The sequence below is a fragment of the Salmo trutta genome, chromosome 10 (assembly GCF_901001165.1).
Source record: "Salmo trutta chromosome 10, fSalTru1.1, whole genome shotgun sequence".
NCBI lineage: Eukaryota > Metazoa > Chordata > Actinopteri > Salmoniformes > Salmonidae > Salmo > Salmo trutta.
This window is the reverse complement of record NC_042966.1, coordinates 36422983-36445373: the sequence shown is the minus strand read 5'-3', so window position 1 is coordinate 36445373 and position 22391 is coordinate 36422983. Positions and strand designations below refer to the sequence as shown.

Here is a 22391-nt window from a genome sequence, read left to right as displayed (position 1 = left end):
CCTTTTAAAACAGTGCTCATAATTTTAAATAACAATACAATATACCTTTGTAACTGCCTAGTATGCATAATATTGATTCATTTAATACATGTTGTGCCAAATGTGCAGTTTTTCATTGTTAGACCAGAGCTGTGGCTAAGCAAGTTGTGGTTTCATTGAAAATTGTTAACAAATATAGCATTGTACTCTGGTTAAGTTGTATTTTCATGCTATTTATGACATATCCATTGACATATATTTGGAATATTTGTGCCAATAAACTTAAGACACAAAATCAATGTGCCAATCATCAATCAATCAATTAACCAATCAAATTATATTTTATTTGGATGTCCCTTTTAACAAAAATGTCAGTATCAAACAGACATTTTACTTTACTTTCTAGGTTTTGTATTTGTAAGTCATGTTTGAGGAGTGGGAAGGGGCTGGACAGTGGGGAAGTGGGAGGGGCTGGACAGTGGGGGAGGGGGCTGGACAGAGGGGAAGTGGGAGGGGCTGACAGTGGGGGAGTGGGAGGGGGCTGGACAGTGGGGGAGTTGGAGTGGGATGGCCAGTGGGGAAGTGGGAGGGGCTGGACAGTGGGGGAGGGGGCTGGACAGAGGGGAAGTGGGAGGGGCTGACAGTGGGGAAGTGGGAGGGGCTGGACAGTGGGGAGTGGGAAGGACTGGACAGTGGGGGAGTGGGAGGGGCTGGACAGTTTGGGAGTGGGAGGGGCTGGACAGTGGGGGAGTTGGAGTGGGATGGACAGTGGGGAAGTGGGAGGGGCTGGAGGGTAGGGGAGGGGGCTGGACAGAGGTGGGTTGGATTGTCTGGACAGAGGGGAAGTGGGAGGGGCTGGACAGAGGAGAAGTGGGAGGGGCTGGACAGTGGGGAGGGGGAGGGGGCTGGACAGTGGGGGAGGGGGCTGGACAGTGGGGAAGTGGGAAGGGCTGGAGTGTAGGGGAGGGGGCTAGACAGAGGGGGTGTTGGAGTGGGCAGGACAGAGGGGAAGTGGGAGGGGCTAGAGGGTAGGGGAGGGGGCTGGACAGAGGGGAAGTGGGAGGGGCTGGACAGAGGGGAAGAGGGAGGGGCTGGACAGAGGGGAAGTGGGAGGGGTTGGACAGTGGGGAGGGGGAGGGGGCTGGACAGAGGGGGGTTTGGATTGGCTGGACAGAGGGGAAGTGGGAGGGGCTGGACAGAGGGGAAGTGGGAGGGGTTGGACAGTGGGGGGGGCTGGATAGTAGGGGGTTGGATTGGCTGGACAGAGGGGAAGTGGGAGGGGCTGGACAGAGAGGGAGTGGAAGGGGGCTGGACAGTGGGGAGGGGGCTGGACAGTGGGGGGGGGAGTGGGTGGGAGCTGGATAGTGGGGAGGGGGCTGGACAGTAGGGGAGTGGAAGGGGGCTGGACAGTGGGGGAGTGGAAGGGGGCTGGACAGTGGGGAGTGGGTAAATTGAAAATTGTTAACAAATATAGCATTGTACTCTGGTTAAGTTGTATTTTCATGCTACTTATGACATATCCATTGACATATATTTGGAGTGTTTGTGCCAATAAACACAAAATCAATGTGCCAATAATCAATAAATCATTTAACCAATCAAATTATATTTTATTTGGATATCCCTTTTCTTTGGATACCCCTTCTGGAAAGTAGGGGAAGGGGCTGGACAGAGGGGGAGTGGGATGGAGCTGGACAGTGGGGTAGTGAGAGGGGGCTGGACAGTGGGGAAGTGGAAGGAGGCTGGACAGAGGGGGAGTAGAAGGGGGCTGGACAGTGGGGGAGTGGAAGGGGGCTGGACAGTGGGGAGGGGGATGGACAGTGGGGGAGGGGGCTGGACAGTGGGGTAGTGGGAGGGGACTGGACAGTGGGGAAGGGGGCTGGACAGTGGGGGAGTGGAAGGGGGCTGGACAGTGGGGGAGTGGGAGGGGGCTGGACAGTGGGGGAGGGGGCTGAACAGTGGGGAGGGGAAGGGGGCTGGACAGTAGGGGAGGGGGCTGGACAGTAGGGGAGTGGGGAGGGGGCTGGACAGTAGGGGAGTGGAGGGAGCTGGATAGTGGGGAGGGGACTGGACAGTGGGGGAGTGGAGGGAGCTGGACAGTGGGGGAGTGGGTAAATTGAAAATTGTTAACAAATATAGCATTGTACTCTGGTTAAGTTGTATTTTCATGCTACTTATGACATATCCATTGACATATGTTTGGAGTGTTTGTGCCAATAAACACAAAATCAATTTGCCAATAATCAATAAATCATTTAACCAATCAAATTATATTTTATTTGGATATCCCTTTTCTTTGGATACCCCTTCTGGAAAGTAGGGGAAGGGGCTGGACAGAGGGGGAGTTGAAGGAGGCTGGACAGAGGGGGAGTGGGAGTGACCTGGACAGTGGGGGAGTGGAAGGAGGCTGGACAGAGGGGGAGTGGGAGGGGACTGGACAGTGGGGGAGGGGGCTGGACAGTGGGGGAGTGGAATGGGGCTGGACAGTGGGGGAGTGGGAGGGGCCTGGACAGTGGGGGAGTAGAAGGGGGCTGGACAGTGGGGGAGTGGGAGTGACCTGGACAGTGGGGGAGTGGAAGGGGGCTGGACAGTGGGGGAGTGGGAGTGACCTGGACAGTGGGGGAGTGGAAGGGGGCTGGACAGTGGGGAGTGGAAGGGGGCTGGACAGTGGGGAGTGGAATGGGGCTGGACAGTGGGGGAGTGGGAGGGGCCTGGACAGTGGGGGAGTAGAAGGGGGCTGGACAGTGGGGGAGTGGGAGTGACCTGGACAGTGGGGGAGTGGAAGGGGGCTGGACAGTGGGGAGTGGAAGGGGGCTGGACAGTGGGGGAGTGGGAGGGGCCTGGACAGTGGGGGAGTGAGAGGGGGCTGGACAGTGGGGAGTAGAAGGGGGCTGGACAGTGGGAGAGTGGAAGGGGCTGGACAGTGGGGGAGTGGGAGGGGCCTGGACAGGAGGGGAGTAGAAGGGGGCTGGACAGTGGGAGAGTGGAAGGAGACTGGACAGTGGGGGAGTGGGAGGGGCCTGGACAGTGGGGGGAGGGGCTGGACAGTGGGGGAGGGGACTGGACAGTGGGGAGTGGCTGGACAGTGGGGGAGGGGACTGGACAGTGGGGGAGGGGACTGGACAGTGGGGGAGTGGCTGGACAGTGGGGGTGGGGCTTGGACAGTGGGGGAGGGGACTGGACAGTGGGGCAGTGGGTGGGGCTTGGACAGTGGGGGAGGGGCTGGACAGTGGGGGAGTGGGAGGGGCCTCGACAGCGGGGGAGGGGCCTGGACAGTGGGGGAGGGGACTGGACAGTGGGGGAGTGGGAGGGGGCTGGACAGTGGGGGAGTTGGAGTGGGATGGCCAGAGGGGAAGTGGGAGGGGCTGACAGTGGGGAAGTGGGAGGGGGCTGGACAGTGGGGGAGTGGGATGGCCAGAGGGGAAGTGGGAGGGGCTGACAGTGGGGAAGTGGGAGGGGCTGGACAGTGGGGAGTGGGAAGGACTGGACAGTGGGGGAGTGGAAGGGGGCTGGACTGTGGGGGAGTGGAAGGGGGTTGGACAGTGGGGGGGTAGAAGGGAGCTGGACAGTGGGGGGGGGACTGGACAGTGGGGGGGTAGAAGGGAGCTGGACAGGGGGGGGGGGGTAGTTGTATTTATAGTGTGTGTTCACGTTGCTTAGCATCCCTCCAACTCCAGAGCAGATAATAAAATCATTGGGTTGCGTCACTGTGGGGCCACCGGCTACAACACATTGTCGCCTCCACAGCACTAACTTTAACTAGACTGGAATGGCGCACGCATGGAATGCTATGCTGAGGCAGAGGGTGAGAGATCAAGAGGAAGGGAGAGATAGAGAGGAAGGGAGAGAGAGAAAGATAGAGGGGGAGAGAGAGAAAGGCAGAGGGGAGAGATAGAGAGGAAGGGAGAGAGAGAAAGGCAGAGCGGGAGAGATAGAGAGGAAGGGAGAGAGAGAGAGGCAGAGGGGGAGAGATAGAGAGGAAGGGAGAGAGAGAAAGGCAGAGGGAGAGAGACAGAGAGGAAGGGAGAGAGAGAGAGAAAGGCAGAGGGGGAGAGATAGAGAGGAAGGGAGAGAGAGAAAGGCAGAGGGGGGAGACAGAGAGGAAGGGAGAGAGAGAAAGACAGAGGGGGAGAGACAGAGAGGAAGGGAGAGAGAGAAAGGCAGAGGGGGAGAGACAGAGAGGAAGGGAGAGAAAGAGAGTGTGTGTTGCATCACCCTGACACCGGAACAGGAGATCCAACAGTCATCCCTGTTGAGTTCTCAATAAATACACAAGACAGTATTCTCCTACAAACAACACATACACATTAACACACAGGCCCAGTGCTCCATGTAACTGGAGGATAACAGATGTAACTGGAGGATAACAGATGTAACTCCAGGGTAACAGATGTAACTGGAGGGTAACAGATGTAACCGGAGGGTAACAGATGTAACTGGAGGGTAACAGATGTAACTGCAGGGTAACAGATGTAACTGGAGGGTAACAGATGTAACTGGAGGGTAACAGATGTAACTGGAGGGTAACAGATGTAACTGCAGGGTAACAGATGTAACTGGAGGGTAACAGATGTAACTGCAGGGTAACAGATGTAACTGGAGGGTAACAGATGTAACTGCAGGGTAACAGATGTAACTGGAGGGTAACAGATGTAACCGGAGGGTAACAGATGTAACTGGAGGGTAACAGATGTAACTGCAGGGTAACAGATGTAACTGGAGGGTAACAGATGTAACTGGAGGGTAACAGATGTAACTGGAGGGTAACAGATGTAACTGCGGGGTAACAGATGTAACTGGAGGGTAACAGATGTAACTGCAGGGTAACAGATGTAACTGGAGGGTAACAGATGTAACTGCAGGGTAACAGATGTAACTGGAGGGTAAAAGATGTAACTGCAGGGTAACAGATGTAACTGGAGGGTAATGTAGCTGCGGGGTAATGTAACTGGAGGGTAATGTTACTGCAGGGTAATGTTACTGGAGGGTAATGTAACTGCAGGGTAATGTTACTGGAGGGCAATGTTACTGGAGGGTAATGTAACTGCAGGGTAATGTAACTGCAGGGTAATGTTACTGGAGGGTAATGTTACTGCAGGGTAATGTTACTGGAGGGTAATGTTACTGGAGGGTAATGTTACTGCAGGGTAATGTAACTGGAGGGTAATGTTACTGGAGGGTAATGTAACTGCAGGGTAATGTAACTGGAGGGTAATGTTACTGGAGGGTAATGGAACTGCAGGGTAATGTAACTGGAGGGTAACTAAACATTGATTAAATGTGAAGTGATAGAGTAGTAGGTAAGTTATGATGTCATCTGTAGCCCTGGGTGAACCCTAAGTCTCTATCCCAAATTGCACCCTATTCCCAATATAGTGCAGTACTTTTGACCTGTAGTGCACTCCATTGAGGGGTGCCATTTGGGATGTACACTAATCCCAATAGTGTGATAGTCAGATACAGTAGAACCCTATATAATCATGCTAGCCTGAGTTCCAGTCTGCTTGTGCTATTATGCCAACTGCCTGTCACTCATTGTCATGACAATGACAGCAATGGAGTACACAAGAGCACAAACTGATCTGGGACCAGGCTAGAGCCCTGCTGGTCTCTCTAAAGATGATCAGGACTATGAAAAGTACAGCCAAGACACAAACTGATCTGGGACCAAGCTAGAACCCTGCTGGTCTCTCTAAAGATGATCAGGACTATGAAAAGTACAGCCAAGACACAAACTGATCTGGGACCAAGCTAGAACCCTGCTGGTCTCTCTAAAGATGATCAGGACTATGAAAAGTACAGCCAAGACACAAACTGATCTGGGACCAGGCTAGAACCCTGCTGGTCTCTCTAAAAATGATCAGGACTATGAAAAGTACAGCCAAGACACAAACTGATCTGGGACCAGGCTAGAACCCTGCTGGTCTCTCTAAAAATGATCAGGACTATGAAAAGTACAGCCAAGACACAAACTGATCTGGGACCAGGCTAGAACCCTGCTGGTCTCTCTAAAAATGATCAGGACTATGAAAAGTACAGCCAAGACACAAACTGATCTGGGACCAGGCTAGAACCCTGCTGGTCTCTCTAAAAATGATCAGGACTATGAAAAGTACAGCCAAGACACAAACTGATCTGGGACCAGGCTAGAACCCTGCTGGTCTCTCTAAAGATGATCAGGACTATGAAAAGTACAGCGAAGACACAAACTGATCTGGGACCAGGCTAGAACCCTGCTGGTCTCTCTAAAGATGATCAGGACTATGAAAAGTACAGCGAAGACACAAACTGATCTGGGACCAGGCTAGAACCCTGCTGGTCTCTCTAAAGATGATCAGGACTATGAAAAGTACAGCGAAGACACAAGCGACTTGACCCGCTCTTCAGAAGTACTCGTTTCAAAAGCGAATCCATTGCAGAGTATTGTTTTTCAAACCGCTTTTAAATTCATTGCGTACTCCTTTTATAAGGTACAAATGAAAATAGGAAAACAGGAAACTCCTGGCCCTTTCCCAGAGGCGTGGTGTGAAGTTCCTCGATATGAGTGACAGATATACTGTCTGACTTGAGTTGAGTTGTCATTCTTGATTGACCCATTGTACTTTTGTTGGAGAGTAAGTGTGTGTGTGTGTGTGTGTGTGTGTGTGTGTGTGTGTGTGTGTGTGTGTGTGTGTGTGTGTGTGTGTGTGTGTGTGTGTGTGTGTGTGAGAGAGAGAGAGAGAGAGAGAGAGAGAGAGAGAACATGCATGTCTGTGTGGGAGGGGATATCCCTGTTCCCTCCCTTTACTGAGAACCTTGTTGGTGTCGGATTCAGGAGACAGAGGTGTGGCAGCAGCGTCCCCCATCCCTATCAAACACACACCTCGTTCGCTGGGAAAGGGCCTGGCACATTACAATAGGGAAATGGAAAAGGGATTAATGGGGGACTAACTATTAAAAGGGCTGAGGGATCAGAACGAGAACAGGAAGTAGGTTAGTGAGACTGTGAGACTATACACCCTTTACCAAAACTTTGAACAATGCCCCTCCGTTCCACCCCAAGGCCCCACCCCTCCACCCCAAGGCCCCACCCCTCCGCCCCAATGCCCCTCCGCTCTGCCTCAAGGCCCCCAGATGCCCATTGTCAGCGCTGGGCACTGCTGGGAAGCACTCTGTTTATTTAAGTGAATACGATCCTTAATAAATCGCTTCACACCTCTGCAGAGGGCTTTAAAATAACCCCGTTCTCAGTCAGCATTGGTTATATAAGGATAGTTTTATCAGTGGAGGAGGACTATGACACAGTGCTATTCGCAAATTTCACGTTTGCTGCAATTCGACGAAAGTCTAGATTCGACGTGAGTTTGTGAGAAGATGCATTTATAGTGTTATTATAACGTTCTCTGTTAGTTACATGTTTGCAATATTACACAGCAAACCAGATTCTGTGTATCTGACTTTTCCCATTGCTTGTCTCCGGCAAGTCTAGTTGCTATGAAGTAAGACCACACCTGCTCCTCTCCTCTGCCCGGGTCAAGGCAACCATGTCACAATAGGAACACAGTGTCTGACCAATTAACTGTGTGTGAGTGTGTGAGTGTGTAAGTGTGTGTGTGAGTGTGTAAGTGTGTGTGTGTGAGTGTGGCGATTGTCCTATGATCTCTTTCACAAAATGTAAAGACATGCTTTACAGTATATCAATAATCACACATTGCAAACTGTTAATGGTTTATGATAAGCACATATATTGACTAATTGTATAATGGCAGGTTAGCTATGTCCTTTTGGTAAATTATTACCTGGTATTTCCTCATTGATTGTAGAGGGTTATCTGTTAATTTCCTGGTCAGATAATTGACAGGCAATGGGAGGCGTTCAAGAGCGCGTGGTTTATTCAGTGTACAGGGATAGCGGAGGTTTCCTATCCCGGGTGGACGTACATGTTCATACCCCAGATTGTACTGATGCTAAAGCATGGTTACACTGTTATTTATATGTGTGCTTAAGGTTATTTATGTGTGTGTGTAGCATCTGAAGATGTTTATATGTAAACTCATGCTGTTGAATGTTAATTGAACAGGATGTGAAAGGGCTTCTTCCCATTGGTCAGACACATGATGGGTATTGGTATTGAAGACACAGACAGAGACAGACAGGGTAGGGTTGGTATACTACCAGGTACAGGAATGATTGAAGCCTGGCTTTTCGTTTGAGTTGATTAGGCCTACTTTTTGTTCATTGCCTGTTTATTTGTTTTTGTAACTTCTTTTACAGTCACCGGCTATAATAATACTTCTTCACCTGCAAATAAAAAGCCTCACTTTGGCAAGAAAAAAACACATCTTCCTCATCTGATGATGACTCCTTGCTGTCCCCAGTCCACCTGGCCATGCTGCTGCTCCAGTTTCAACTGTTCTGCCTGCGGCTACGGAACCCTGACCTGTTCACCGGACGTGCTTGTTGCACCCTCGACAACTACAATGATTATTATTATTTGACCATGCTGGTCATTTATGAACATTTTAACATCTTGACCATGTTCTGTTATAATATCCAGCCGGCACAGCCAGAAGAGGACTGGCCACCCCTCATAGCCTGGTTCCTCTCTAGGTTTCTTCCTAGGTTTTTGGCCTTTCTAGGGAGTTTTTCCTAGGGAGTTTTTCCTAGCCACCGTGCCTCTTTCACATGCATTGCTTGCTGTTTGGGGTTTTAGGCTGGGTTTCTGTACAGCACTTTGAGATTTCAGCTGATATACGAAGGGCTATATAAATAAATTTGATTTGATTTGATTTGATCTGCATCCTCACTGTTCCAATCCAACCGCATGGTCAACCTCCCAGTGTGCCTGCCTGCCTGCCTGCCTGCCTGCCTGCCTGCCTGCCTGCCTGCCTGCCTGCCTGCCTGCCTGCCTGCCTGCGACAGCGGCTCAGTGTAATGGTTGCTGATGGTAATCCATCCTATCACAGGGAATCAGTGGGGGGACATCCTGAGGGGTTGGAGGTCATTCTTATTAACTTCCTGTTCCTGTTTTCAGACTTCAGTCACCATGGCGATACAGACCCCTGAAATTACACCACTATCCCAGGATTCATTTAGTGCTGATTTGGAAGAGAAAAACACAGATTAAGTTCACTTAGGCACATAAGCCTAAAAGATAAACATTATAAAGATGCTGTTAAGCAGGGGGGGAAATACTATAATGAAAGTAGCAGTTTGGTGTTGTGTACTTGTGTAACGTTAACAAGACGTTAACCAGATGTTCGTCACAAACTGTTTACAACATGTTCACAGGAGGATTGCCGGCTTGCTGATTTCTCTTTCTAAAATGCATTAGTACTTTTTATGTCAAAGCACATCAAAAGTGAGAGCATTTGAAAGCATGAGAGTATTTTCAACAGTTGTCCCAAAACTCCTTTTAACTTTTGAGATTTCCTCACATCTGCACTTGAGCTGCAACCTTGTTCGTGGGTTTTATTTCAAAAGCTTTTTATTTTCAGCCAAGCTGGGAGGGATGTTGGCATTGCTAGTTCTCCAAGACAGAGGAGGTCTGTGGCTCTGTATCACAAATCGTTTGTCCCAAAGGGCTCTCTGGTCAAAAGTCGTGCATTATATAGGGAATAGGGTGCCATTTGTGATGTACACCAAGTCTGTAAGTTCAGCTGTGACCTCCAGCATTTTAATTAAATGTATTTAACCTTGAGTTAGCCAGACGAGTCCGTTTAAGTTAAAAACAGTCTTGAAAAAGGATTGCTTGTTAATGTTTTGGACGATTGGACAGCCAGGGTTCAAATTGACATTTCCGTCTTTTGATTAAAACGTTTGTAAAGGGACTGTTTCCGCAAGGCTTCTCTGATTCAGACTAACTAAACAGTCTGAGATACAAACAGTACAAGGAAATAGAAAGTACACAGAATACTTATTGGCATGATCTGATTCTTTAGGGACCTGGGCCAGTATTCATACAGCATCTCCAAGTAGGAGTGCTGATCCAGGGTCAGGTTCCCCCTCTCTGTGTAATGTTATCCATTATGATCTAAAATCCAAAACTGATTCTACATCAGCCCTCTACTCTGGGACTCTTTGGGAATACAGGCCCAGATGCTTAGCTTCCAAGCCTTTTACTTCAGTAATGGCCTTCACAGGGGGAATTTAAAGTATGTCCAATTCCAGCAATTCACATAGACAAAAACTTGTTCAAATGCTTTTGCTTCAAGCTAAACTGTGACGTGAACTGCCAAGGACCATGCAGTGAAGACCTGCAGAAATGCTTTTGGCCTGATCATGTAAAGCTGCACATATCTGGGTCTCCCTGCCTGGCAACAAGAGATCTATAGGGGAAATGGTCCAGACGCTGATAGAAATAGAGGAAGCCTCTTCAGTGGACCAGACCAGCCCAGCCCCAGAACATGTCTGATCTGATACTACCACGGAAGGGTTGAACTCCAAACCCAACAAAAGCCAGACCCACCATAGAAACTCCTATTCACAAGAGAGTGGTCTTTCCCTTACTAACATTATTTTTTGTTTAAAGGTCCAATGCAGCAGTTTTGATCTCAATATCAAATAATTTCTGGGTAACAATTAAGTGCCTAACTGTGATTGTTTTCAATAAAAATTGTCAAAAATAATAAAAAATAGCTTTTTAGCAAAGAGCAAAGCAAGAATTTAGCTAGGACTGTCTGAGAGTGGTTTGACTGGGGAGGGGAAAACAGCCCCGCCTTATCTCAGCTCAGTGGTCACAATAGCAGCACCCACAAGTAGCACGCGCTCCAGCAGGTATATCTCACTGGTCACCCCCAAAGCCAATTCTTCCTTTGGCCGCCTTTCCTTCCAGTTCTCTGCTGCCAATGACTGGAATGAACTGCAAAAATCTCTGAAGCTGGAGACTCCTATCTCCCTCACTAGCTTTAAAACCTGTTGAGGATCTTATCCCGATCTTATCCCGGTATTGGGATTCATTGTCATGTGACCATGGCGGGGAATTCAAAACTGCAAGAGTAATCATTTCAAAAAATCAAATAATCAACTATTTTCCTCCATTTGAAAGATATATCTCCTAAATCTAACCACGCTGTCCGATTTTCAGAGGCATTACGGAGAATGCATAAAGTTAGGTTATGTGAGGAGAGTACATTGACAATAGCTGCGTGTAATGTTTAGCCAATTCAAAGAAGGGCATCAACAGACAGAAAACTAGCTAGAATTATGCACTTACCTTTGACAATCTGCATCAGATGACACTCATAGGACATTATGTTATACAATACATGCATTTTTAGTTCCATCAAGTTCATATTTATATCCAAAAACAGCATTTACAGTCGCGGTGAAATTCAGAATTTTTTTCGGCTCGAATGCACCCAGTGAATCCAGCATTACAAATCACGGAATTACTATTCGAAAACATTGGTAAATTATAATATTGTCATTCAAAGAATAATATATTATCATCTCGTAATTGCTACCGAAGGGCCAGATCTCAAAATAACTTTACTGGGAAATCACATTTTGTATAAACTGGGTACTATGCTAACAACAATAAGCTATATGCTAAGCTAAGCTAAGCTATACCGTTAGCATTAGCATCATCTAATATCGATAATAACATTCTAAATATCCCCTTACCTTTGATTATCTCCATCAGAAGGCGCTGCCAGAGATCCCAGGTCCAGAACAAATGTGGTTTCTTTTGACAAAGTTCATAATTTATGTCCAAATAGTTAGCGTTCAGTAGGCTCCCACAAAATGAGGTGGGCAGTGTAAAGTCACGTCGAAAAACTAAAGAAAACCTAGTAAATAATCTATTTACGTTTGTTTAAACATGTCAAACGTTGTTTAGCACTAATCTTTTGTTCCATTTTTAACGTGAAACATCAGTAAACATCAGTAATATTTTCACACAACCTATCAAGTGTCTAGAATAAACGATAATGACAAAGGCACTCTTCTCAGATTCATGCGCAGGCGCAAAAAATGAAGTGATGACGTGTCAACTTGTAAGCTTTCTAATTCGGTGTGTATTTATCACAGATGCTTCAAACAACTTTCTAAAGATCGTTGACATCTAGTGGAAGCAGTAGGAGTTGCGAACTGAATCCTTTCTCACTGTGGTATCTTTAAAACAATGACACTAAATAGTACAGTCACAAAATTCTCTTTTTTTTTTAATCTATTTTTCACAGGTTTTTGCCTGCAATATGAGTTTTGTTATACTTACAGACACCATTCAAACTGTTTTAGAAAATTCAGAGTGTTTTCTATCCGAATGTGTTAATAATATGCATATCCTAGCTTCTGAGTTGGTGTAGGAGGCAGTTAAAAATGGGCACATATTTCTTTCAAAATTCTCAATACTGCCCCCGTGGCCCGTAGAGGTTAAGCACCAGCTGTCAGAGCAGCTCACAGATCACTGCACCTGTACATAGCTCATCTGTAAATAGCACATCCAATCTACCTACCTCATCCCCATACTGTATTTATTTATTTATCTTGCTCCTTTGCACCCCAGTATCTCAACTTGCACATTCATCTTCTGCACATCTACCATTCCGGTGTTTAATTGCTATATTGTAATTACTTCGCCACCATGGCCTATTTATTGCCTTAACTTACCTCATTTGCACTCACTGTATTTAGACTTTTTGTGTTCTCTTGTTCTACTGTATTATTGACTGTATGTTTTGTTTATTCCATGTGTAACTCTGTGTTGTTGTATGTGTCGAATTGCTATGCTTTATCTTGGCCAGGTCGCAGTTGTAAATGAGAACTTGATCTCAACTAGCCTACCTGGTTAAATAAAGGTGAAAAAAATTAAAAATAAATAATAATAATAATAAAAAAAGAGAGGTTTGGAACTCTCTTATTGGTCTATTAAATTACATCCTGGTGATGTCACCATGGAAGGCCAAAACTCACTCCCACCAAAACAGGTTGAAATTTCAGGGGGTCTTTTCAAACAGCGCTTACACCACAAAGGGTATATCATCATTTTCATAATTTCACACTATTATTCCAACCTCACAGTGAAGAAATATATATAAAACATAGAGAAAATCACATTTTTGACTGCACTTGGCCTCTTTACATCTCTTTCTTTTCTTTCATTTATCAGTGTAGTGATTTACTGTGAACTGTGAACTCTAAGGTGTATTGTATCTGGGACAGTGTTATGGGTGGAGTTGGTGGTTGGCACTGTGGTGCCGCCTTGTATCAGGAAATTCACATTGTGTTAGGAAAGAATGGCAGGTCCATTAAACATGTGATTACCATCAGTTACATTGTCATTCTCCCGTGCTTCACCGTAGAGGAAGGATCATTCACAATAGAACCAGCTCCAGTCTGGTCTAATGGTAGCCGACTACGAAACCCCATACATACCTGCTGGTGACGGGGCTACGAATCTCGCCTTGGCTCCTAATCTCTGTCTCCTTCTGTATCTGTCTCCTTCTCTACCTTCTGACCATAAACAGTCAAATAGAAACAACATAAAATTGCTTTGACTCACACGCCTGGTGCTCCTATAGCTGGGCTACCTCTGCTTAAGTCAACTCTTATGTTGATGTCTTGACAAAGAACACAACAGTTTTATTAATTTGCGTATTTACCATGCAGTCGGGCTAGCCCTCATAAATTCAAGGCTTATTATGAAGCACTAATTTCACGCATTACTAGTATACTACTGTTCATCATCTCAATTGTCCACCAGTTGCATTTTATTTTCTGTCCTATAGATGGCCACACACCGTGTCATAGTAAAGGCGCCCGCATACCAGGTTCGGTTTGCTCCTAGCAGAACTCGGCTAGGCGAAGCGAAGGTCTGTGCCATGTATAATCCCTTAAAAGACCTTTGCTTGAAAAACAAGAAAAAAGAGGCAATATTACTGTTCGTCCCTCTTGAAATGCCGTAGCAACAACATAGCTAACAGTGCCTTCAGAAAGTATTCACACCCATTGACTTTCTCCACATGTTGTTGTGTAACAGCCTGAATTTGAAATGGATTCAATTGAGTTATTGAGTCACTGACCTAGACACAATGCCCCATTATGTGAAAGTGGAATTACATTTTTCGTGGCTCAGTTGGTAGAGCATGGCGTTTGCAATGCCAGGGTTGTGGGTTCAATTCACACGGGGTCCAGTACGGAGAAACATTTTATGAAATGTATGCATTCACTACTGTAATTCACTCTGGATAAGAGCGTCTGCTAAATTACTAAAATGTAAAAAATGTCTTGAGTCAATAAGTATTCAACCACTTTGTTATGGTAAGCTTAAATACATTCAGTAATAAAAATGTGCTTAAACAAGTCACATAATATGTTGCATGGACTCACCCGGTGTGCAATAATAGTGTTTAACATGATTTTTGAATGATTACCTCATGTCTGCACCCCACACATACAGATAATTGTAAGGTCCCTCAGTAGAGCAGTGAATTTCAAACACAGATTCAACCACAAAGAGCAGGGAGGTTTTCCAATGCTGCGCAAAGAAGGGCACCTATTAGTAGATGGGTAAAAATATAAAAAGCAAACCTTGAATATTACTTTGAGCATGGTAAAGTTATTAATTACACTCTGGATGGTGTTTCACCCAGTCATTACAAAGATACAGGCGTCTTTCCTAACTTAGTTGCCAGAGAGGAAGGAAACTATGAGGCCAGTGATGCATAAGGTCAATGGTGACATTAAAACAGTTACAGTTTAATGGCTGTGATATGAAAAAACTGAGGATGGATCAACAACATTGCAGTTACTTCACAATACTAACCTAATTGACAAACGGACAAGAAGGATGCCTGTACAGAATAAAAATCTTCCAAAACATGCATCCTCTTTGCAACAAGGCACAAAAATAAATAAAACAAAGTGTTATGTTTGGGGCAAATCCAATACAACACATTGCTGAGCACCACTGTCCATATTTTCAAGCATAGTGGTGGCTGTATCATGTTATGGGTATGCTTGTAATCGTTAAGGACTGGGGAGTTTTTCATGATAAAAAAATAAACTGAATGGAGCTAAGCACAGGCAAAATCCTAGGGAAAAACCTGGTTCCGGTCTGTATTCCACCAGACACTGGAAGATGAATTCACCTTTCAGCAGGGCAATAACCTAAAACATGAGGCCAAATCTACACTGAAGTTATTACCAAGAAGACAGTGAATGTTCCTGAATGGCCGAGTTACAGTTTTGACTTAAATCTACTTGAAAATCTATGGCAAGATTTGAAAATGGTTGTCTAGCAATGATCAACAACCAATTTGACAGAGCTTGAAGAATTTTAAAAAGAATAATGGCCAAATGTTGCACAATCCAGGTGTGGAAAGCTCTTAGAGACTTACCCAGAAAGACTCACAGCTGTATGTGCTGCCAAAGCTGCTTTTACAAAGTATTGACTAAGGGGTGTAAATACTTACATGAATTAGATAATACTGTATTTCATTTTTAATACATTTGCAAACATTTCGAAAAACATTTTTCATTTTGTCATTATGGGGTATTTTGTGTTGATGTGTGCTACATTTTTTTAATTCACTTTTAAATCAGGCTGTAACAACAAAATGTGAAATAAGTCAAGGGTTATTAAGAATACTTTCTGAAGGCACTGTACATTTCCTCAAAATAGTCATCTATCAAGAAATCTGTAATTAATGATGACGTTTTTAGAGGAGGTCTTAGTTGCGCAGTTTTACATCTAAGATGTTTGGTGCAATATTTCTCAAGTGAAAAAATGTGCATGAAAACTAGTAATCTCTCGTTTAAAAACAACAAAAACTGAATTGAAGAATCCCATCCATGGTTCCCACTACTCCAGTAGTACAATCACCCAGGAAGAAGGGTAGACTTCAGCAATAAACTTTGACTTGCCTCAATAAAAAAAGTTGTATGGGCGAACAAACAAAAACCTGCCAAACGCCAAAATGAACAAAAACATCACAAAATGTCGTCATAATATATGCGCAAACTGTTTTTTTCGACTGGGTATCATGCAACAAGCATTTTGATCCAGGAATGACTTCCATCAAAGTGAGGTTTTAAAAAATCAAACTGCTTTTGGTACTTTCTGTCCTCAATAGGCATCCGTCCAGTGATCTCTTCATGTCCTTCCAGACATGATTTCCGTTCTATAATCCCTTGTGGTCGTCATCACAGCTCACGGTCAAAACGGCAGAGTGTTTTAGCCTGGTGGTCCAGTCCACACTACACTCACTTTTGCCTAAAATGTTTGCCCTTAAACTGTGTGTGTGTGTATTTGTCACACTGGGATGTGAAACTCTACAGATGGTCCCAACACAGATTACATCTCCACTTTCACTCTATTTTTTATTTTTTGTAAATTGAACATTTATTTAACAATTTCTACAATTTTACTTACAGACCATATAAGGTTACAGACCATATAAGGTTACAGACCATATAAGGTTACAGACCATATAAGGTTACAGACCATATAAGGTTACAGAACATATAAGGTTACAGACCATATAAGGTTACAGACCATATAAGGTTACAGACCATATAAGGTTACAGACCATATAAGGTTACAGACCATATAAGGTTACAGACCATATAAGGTTACAGATCATATAAGGAAATCAGTTAATTTAAATAAATTCCTTAGGCCCTAATTTATGGATTTGACATGACTGGGAATACAGATATGTGTCCGTTGGTCACAGATACCTTTAAAAAATGGTAGCGGATCAGAAAACCAATTGTGGCTCAGTTGGTAGAGCATGGTGTTAGCAATGCCAGTGTGGTGTTTGGAACACCAGGGTTGTGGGTTCCATTCCCACGGGGGGCTGGTATGAAGATACAAAAATGCATGAAATGTATGCATTCACTACAGTAAGTCGTTCTGGATAAGAGCATCTCCTAAATGACTAAAATGTAATGTATCTGGTGTGACCACTATTTGCCTCATGCAGTGTGACATCTCCTTTGCATAGAGTTGACCAGGCTATTGATTGTGGCCTGTGGAATATTGTCCCACTCCTCTTCAATGGCTGTGTAAAGTTGCTGGGTATAGGTGGTAAGGGGAACATGCTGTTGTACTCATTGATCCAAAACATGCTCAATGGGTGACATGTCTGGTGATTATACAGGCCATTTTCAGTTTCCAGGAATTGTATACAGATCCTTGTGTCTGCGTTATTATGTTGAAACAGGAGGTGATGGCGGCAGATGAATGACCGACAATGAGCCTCAGGATCTTGTCACGGTATCTCTGTGAATTCAAATTACCATTGATAAAATGCAATTGTGTTGGTTGTCCGTAGCTTATGACTGCCCATACCATAACCCCACCGCCACCATGGGGCACTGTGTTCACAACGTTGACATCAGCAAACCACTCGCCCACACAACGCCATAAATGCTGTATTTGCGCAGAAATTCTTTGGTTGTGCAAACCCACAGTTTCATCAGCTGTCCCGCAGGTGAAGAAGCTGGATGTGGAGGTCCTGGACTGGCATGGTTACACGTGGTCTGCGGTTGTGAGGCCGGTTGGACGTACTGCCAAATTCTCTAAAACGACGTTGGAGGCGGATTATGGCAGTCAACATGCCAATTGCACAATTCCGCAAAAAAATACATCTGTGGCATTGTGTTGTGTGACAAAACTGCACATTTGAGAGTGGCCTTTTATTATCCCCAGTGTAATGATCATGGTTTTTAATCAGATTCTTGGTATGCCACACCTTTCAGGTGGAAGGATTATCTTGGCAAAAGAAAAATGCTCATTAGCACGGATGTAAACAAATTTGTGCAAACAATTTGAGAGAAATATGCTTTTTGAGCATATGGACAATTTCTGGGATCTTTTAATTCAGCTCATGAAACATGGGACCAACACTTGTTGTGTTTATATTTGTGTTCAGTAAAAGTTAATTCAAATTCTATATCCAAATATTAATCACTGCTAGCGACATAATAAATCCATAAATCCATTTTTTTAACACATTACATGATCCCCGAAATCCCCAGTGGCATGTTCATGGCAAGCTGACCGGTTTGTGTGTGTGTGTGTGTGTGTGTGTGTGTGTGTGTGTGTGTGTGTGTGTGTGTGTGTGTGTGTGTGTGTGTGTGTGTGTGTGTGTTGACAGTCCAAAAATCATAATCTCTTCCATTGAACCCAATTTAGCTTCTAGCCCTGCTACGGTATGTGAAGTTGGCAAAATGGTGGCTTAAGTTATTAAACTGAGCAGTTTTAATCATTGGTTGCAGGAATTCAAGGTTGGCAGAGAGGAGTGGATTAACACGATGCACAAAGCCTTCATATCCTCTCTGATCTGTGGGCCAGAGCCTGCTGTCAGCCACAGCCTGCCTCTCTCTCTCTCTCTCTGTCTCGTTCTCTCTTTCTCTCTCTTGCTCTCTCTCTCTCTCTCTCTCTCTCTCTCTCTCTCTCTCTCTCTCTCTCTCTCGTGATCCCTTCCTTGCTCTTTCTCCCTGATGCCATCGTCTACTATCTGTTGCTCTCCCTCTCCAGCTAACTTTCTTCCTGTCCATCTCTCTCTATCTCTTTCGATCTCAATGGGATGGTGCTGGCTATAGCTGTCGCTCTCTCCCTCTCTGATTCTCTTCATCCCTTTTTTTCATTGTCTTCCATCATCCCTCCATCCTAAGGCTCTGGCTCCTCCGGCCGGTGCCCCGTCATTTTTCCCGTGGGCGGCAGCGAGATATGAAGCGTCGCCATGGGTTTCATGGAATTCTACTTGGAGATTGACCCCGTGACCCTGAACCTCATCATCCTGGTGGCCAGCTACGCCATCCTCCTCCTTGTCTTCCTCATCTCCTGCATCCTGTACGACTGCCAGGGGAAGGACCCCACCAAGGAGTACGCCCCCGCGCCCCCCGCACCCCCCAGCCAGTCGCCCATACGCCTTGTGGTCATGCAGAACTCTCCTGCCTCGTCTCGCTATGAGCAGCAGAATCAGAACAACATGGCTGCTCCAGAACCCAGCAGAAAGCCAGAACCCAGCAGGAACCTGGAACCCAGCAGAAAGCCAGAACCCAGCAGGAACCTGGAACCCAGCAGGAAGCCAGAACCCAGCAGGAACTTGGAACCTAGAAGGAACCCAGAACCCAGCAGGAAGCCAGAACCCAGCAGGAAGCCAGAACCCAGCAGGAACCCAGAACCCAGCAGGAAGCCAGAACTCAGCAGGAACCACTACGAGTACAACAGGAACCACTACGAGCCGCCGGCGCTGACGCCCACCCCTGACCTGGGGAGGGAGAAGAGGAGCACCCTGGTCTGAGAAGGAGAGAGGGAGGAGGTGGGGGAGTCCTTGACTTAAGAGAAGAGAGATACTAAGTTCTGGATTTGACACTGGAGGAGAGAGGGAGAAGGTGAGGGGGTCCATGACTTAAGAGAAGAGAGATACTAAGTTCTGGATTTGACACTGGAGGAGAGAGGGAGGAGAGGGGAGATTCGGTTGTATAGACAAGGCCTGGACTGGACTAGACTGGACTGGATGTAAATTGCTGCGGTTTCGTTTAGTATTTTCTTTTTGCTCTGTCGATTTTTTTTATTTTGATCGTTGATGTATGATGTTGGTATCTATATTGCTGAGAAGGTAAGTCGGTAGGGTTTATTGGTGTCTGTGTGTGTGGGTGTGTGTGTGTGGGTGTGTGTCTGTACATTTCAAGGACATCTATCCATTACATATCAAACTATACATGTCACAATATAGTTCAAACTATGAATTGGTGAATGCATGTAATCCCAACACAGAAATCAGTGTCTAAACACAGATGTTTTCACTGGATTTTCATGTCAAATCAATCCAGGCTGTTACCACAGTGTGTGAGTCATCAATGTGATTGGTTTATTGAACACATTAGTTTACTGGAAGGAGATTCATTAACCAAATTCCTTTTGAAGGATGTTTGGAATATGTAACTAGAATAGCAGCACTAAACAGTAAGGTGCTTTTAACATTGAGTCTTGCATGTAGGCGAAGATGTCTATTGATGTGAATAACTTCAGCAGAGGTTCATATGAACTACTGTGTTTTCTGCAGGTGGGACCTGGCAGGTAGGGAGGCTGCAGTAAGGGAATCCCCCACCCACATGCTCGGAGAAAGATAAACAGGCTCACACTCGCACGTAATTGCACACACACTTACACTCGCACACACACGCACACACACACACACACACACACACACTCACACTCGCACACACTCACACACACACACACACACACACACACACACACACACACACACACACACACACACACACACACACACACACACACACACACACATACACACACACACACACAAACACTCGCACACACACAAACACACACACACTCGCACACACACTCACACAAACACTCGCACACACACTCACGCACACACTCGCACACACTCAAACTCGCAAACACACACACACTCACATCCCACCCACACACACACTCACACAAACACACCGATTGGCACGCAAAATGTAATAAATGAATGAATGATGGAATAGACACATGATGAATGCTTAGAAGTGATCTAAGGAGAGCAGGCGGACAGTCAGACACTCCCTGTGATAAGAACATTCACTGACCACCAGACCCTACTAACATCCTCAACCCCCACTACTATACCAAGCCTCAGTCTCGTATCACTCTGCTTCTGTTTAAACCTCTGTCTATCCTCTGCCTTTTAAATCCCTCTTTATCCCGCAGGCACCAACTCCATCAGTAAAAATGGATGTGGCCCAAGAGCACAAAGCCTCCCAGTCAGTGAATGAATGCTGACGATTGACATATTATATATGAGTGGGATGTGGAAACACTGTGAAAACATTGGCTGCCATTGTGAAAGAGTTAACGCCAGACACAGGCTCTTATCTAGAGTGTTTTAGAATACGTGTGTTTATACGAGGAGGCTAAAAAACAGACAGATGGTGTCCCGAATGGCACCCTATTCTCTACATAGTGCCCTACCTTTGACCAGCGCTCTGGTAAAAAGTAGTGCACTATATAGGGAATAGGGTGCCATTTGAGACACTGACACAGTTAATGTCACTGGTGAAAAAGTGAATAACGAGCTTTCCACAAATGCAACCTTGCAAATTTGAAAGCGTCTGTTTTAGTGATCAAAAGAGAGAGGCTACATCACAGATGAGCAGTTATAAACCCTCTGTTCTGTCATGTTGAATTTAACGTTTCCTCCGTCTTATCTCTCCCCAAGGCATCAGCAGTCTGGTGCCAGCTGGGACGGATGTGCATATCTTCAGTATATAGATAGGTTTCATTTACACAAATACATGTGCCACAACGGAGCCTCAGTTCCATCATAACTGTCTGGTGTTGAAGGTAATGTCTCCTCCCGCTGTCTTTCCCCAGGGCAGCAGATCAGTATGGAGTCACCAGCACTCAGAAACCAGAGGACCTCTGACATTATGGAATCACCCTCCTCTCTCTCCTGTTCACCCCATCGCTACATCGTTGGCATGACGATGCCAAAGGACCAGTAGACGACACCCTGCCACACCTCACTAAGAATGAACCGCATTGGGATCAGGTTCTACATGTATAATGCTGGAACTATGAACTAATGGAGAACTGCAATACCCAATAGCTTCCATATAGTCCACACTACTTCATAGAAACTGGAGGAGACATCCGAGCCACAATGGTACAACACCTTTCATTAAGACCAGCTACGTCAATGAAGAGACTGACGGTTGATTGGAGCCACAATGGTACAACACCTTTCCTTAAGACCAGCTACGTCAATGAAGAGACTGACGGTTGATTGGAGCAGGATGTCCTGTGACTATTCTCCACTCAGCCACATCAAGCCTCAGTCACGGCAAGTCATCTGCTCTGCCACAACTTTGAAACAACCAACGGTCAGAGAATCGTGATACCGATGGACTTGACATGCTAAAGCCTCTTATGTAAAAAAAAAACAAGGGCCTTGTCAGCTCAGTGCCCATCGAGACCAACCAATGGCTTGACCAATCACAGAGACCCATTTGCAATATGAATAGCAGCAAATGATATTTCCCCCATGTTTCATGTTTGAGGGATTAGAGTCCAACTCAAGTATTATGGGAGAGCGAGGGTTACGTATTCTTTCTGATGTTTGCTCTGCTTTGCTTTGGTCCTCTCTGCAGGGTAACACACGTTTCTTCTTGTTAACAGACCAAAAACATTTTGGTCATATTCTGGATTTGACGTAGGTGGTAGTGGGACTAATAAGGATTGGACATCAGTTAAGGGACTTAGTCTAGGGAGGGAGATATTTGTGGCACGCAAGAGGGAGGATTTAAAATCAAACTTGACTTGAGCCAACGTTCAAATGAACTTGTAAGCCTGGGGCATATTCATGAGTTATGAAATGGAAGCAAACAGGTTGAAACAGGGTGGAATTTTCCCAATAAGAAACAGTTGTTGTCTTTTTCTGTTGCAAAACATTTTGCTACGG

At 45.6% G+C, this 22391-nt stretch overlaps 1 protein-coding gene across 1 annotated transcript; it reads right to left on the bottom strand.

Annotated features, from left to right (window-relative positions):
• Positions 1 to 401: 401 nt before the first annotated feature.
• On the bottom strand, positions 402 to 6824 carry LOC115200887 (proline-rich extensin-like protein EPR1). The gene is made up of 4 exons (XM_029764003.1): positions 6767 to 6824; positions 2284 to 3493; positions 1619 to 2071; positions 402 to 1407 (listed from the first exon to the last, which is right to left on the bottom strand). The coding sequence occupies exons 1-4, from the start codon at positions 6822 to 6824 to the stop codon at positions 402 to 404; spliced, it is 2727 nt and encodes a 908-aa protein (XP_029619863.1).
• Positions 6825 to 22391: the final 15567 nt, after the last annotated feature.

Coding starts and splice junctions, on each gene's coding strand:
- LOC115200887 (XM_029764003.1), bottom strand. CDS start 6,824: ATGGGGGACGCTGCTGCCACACCTCTGTCTCCTGAATCCGACACCAAC. Junction 2,072..2,283: donor TCCCCTACTTTCCAGAAGGG/GTATCCAAAGAA, acceptor CCCACTGTCCAG/CTCCCTCCACTCCCCCACTG. Junction 1,408..1,618: donor TCCCCTACTTTCCAGAAGGG/GTATCCAAAGAA, acceptor CCCACTGTCCAG/CCCCCTTCCACTCCCCCACT.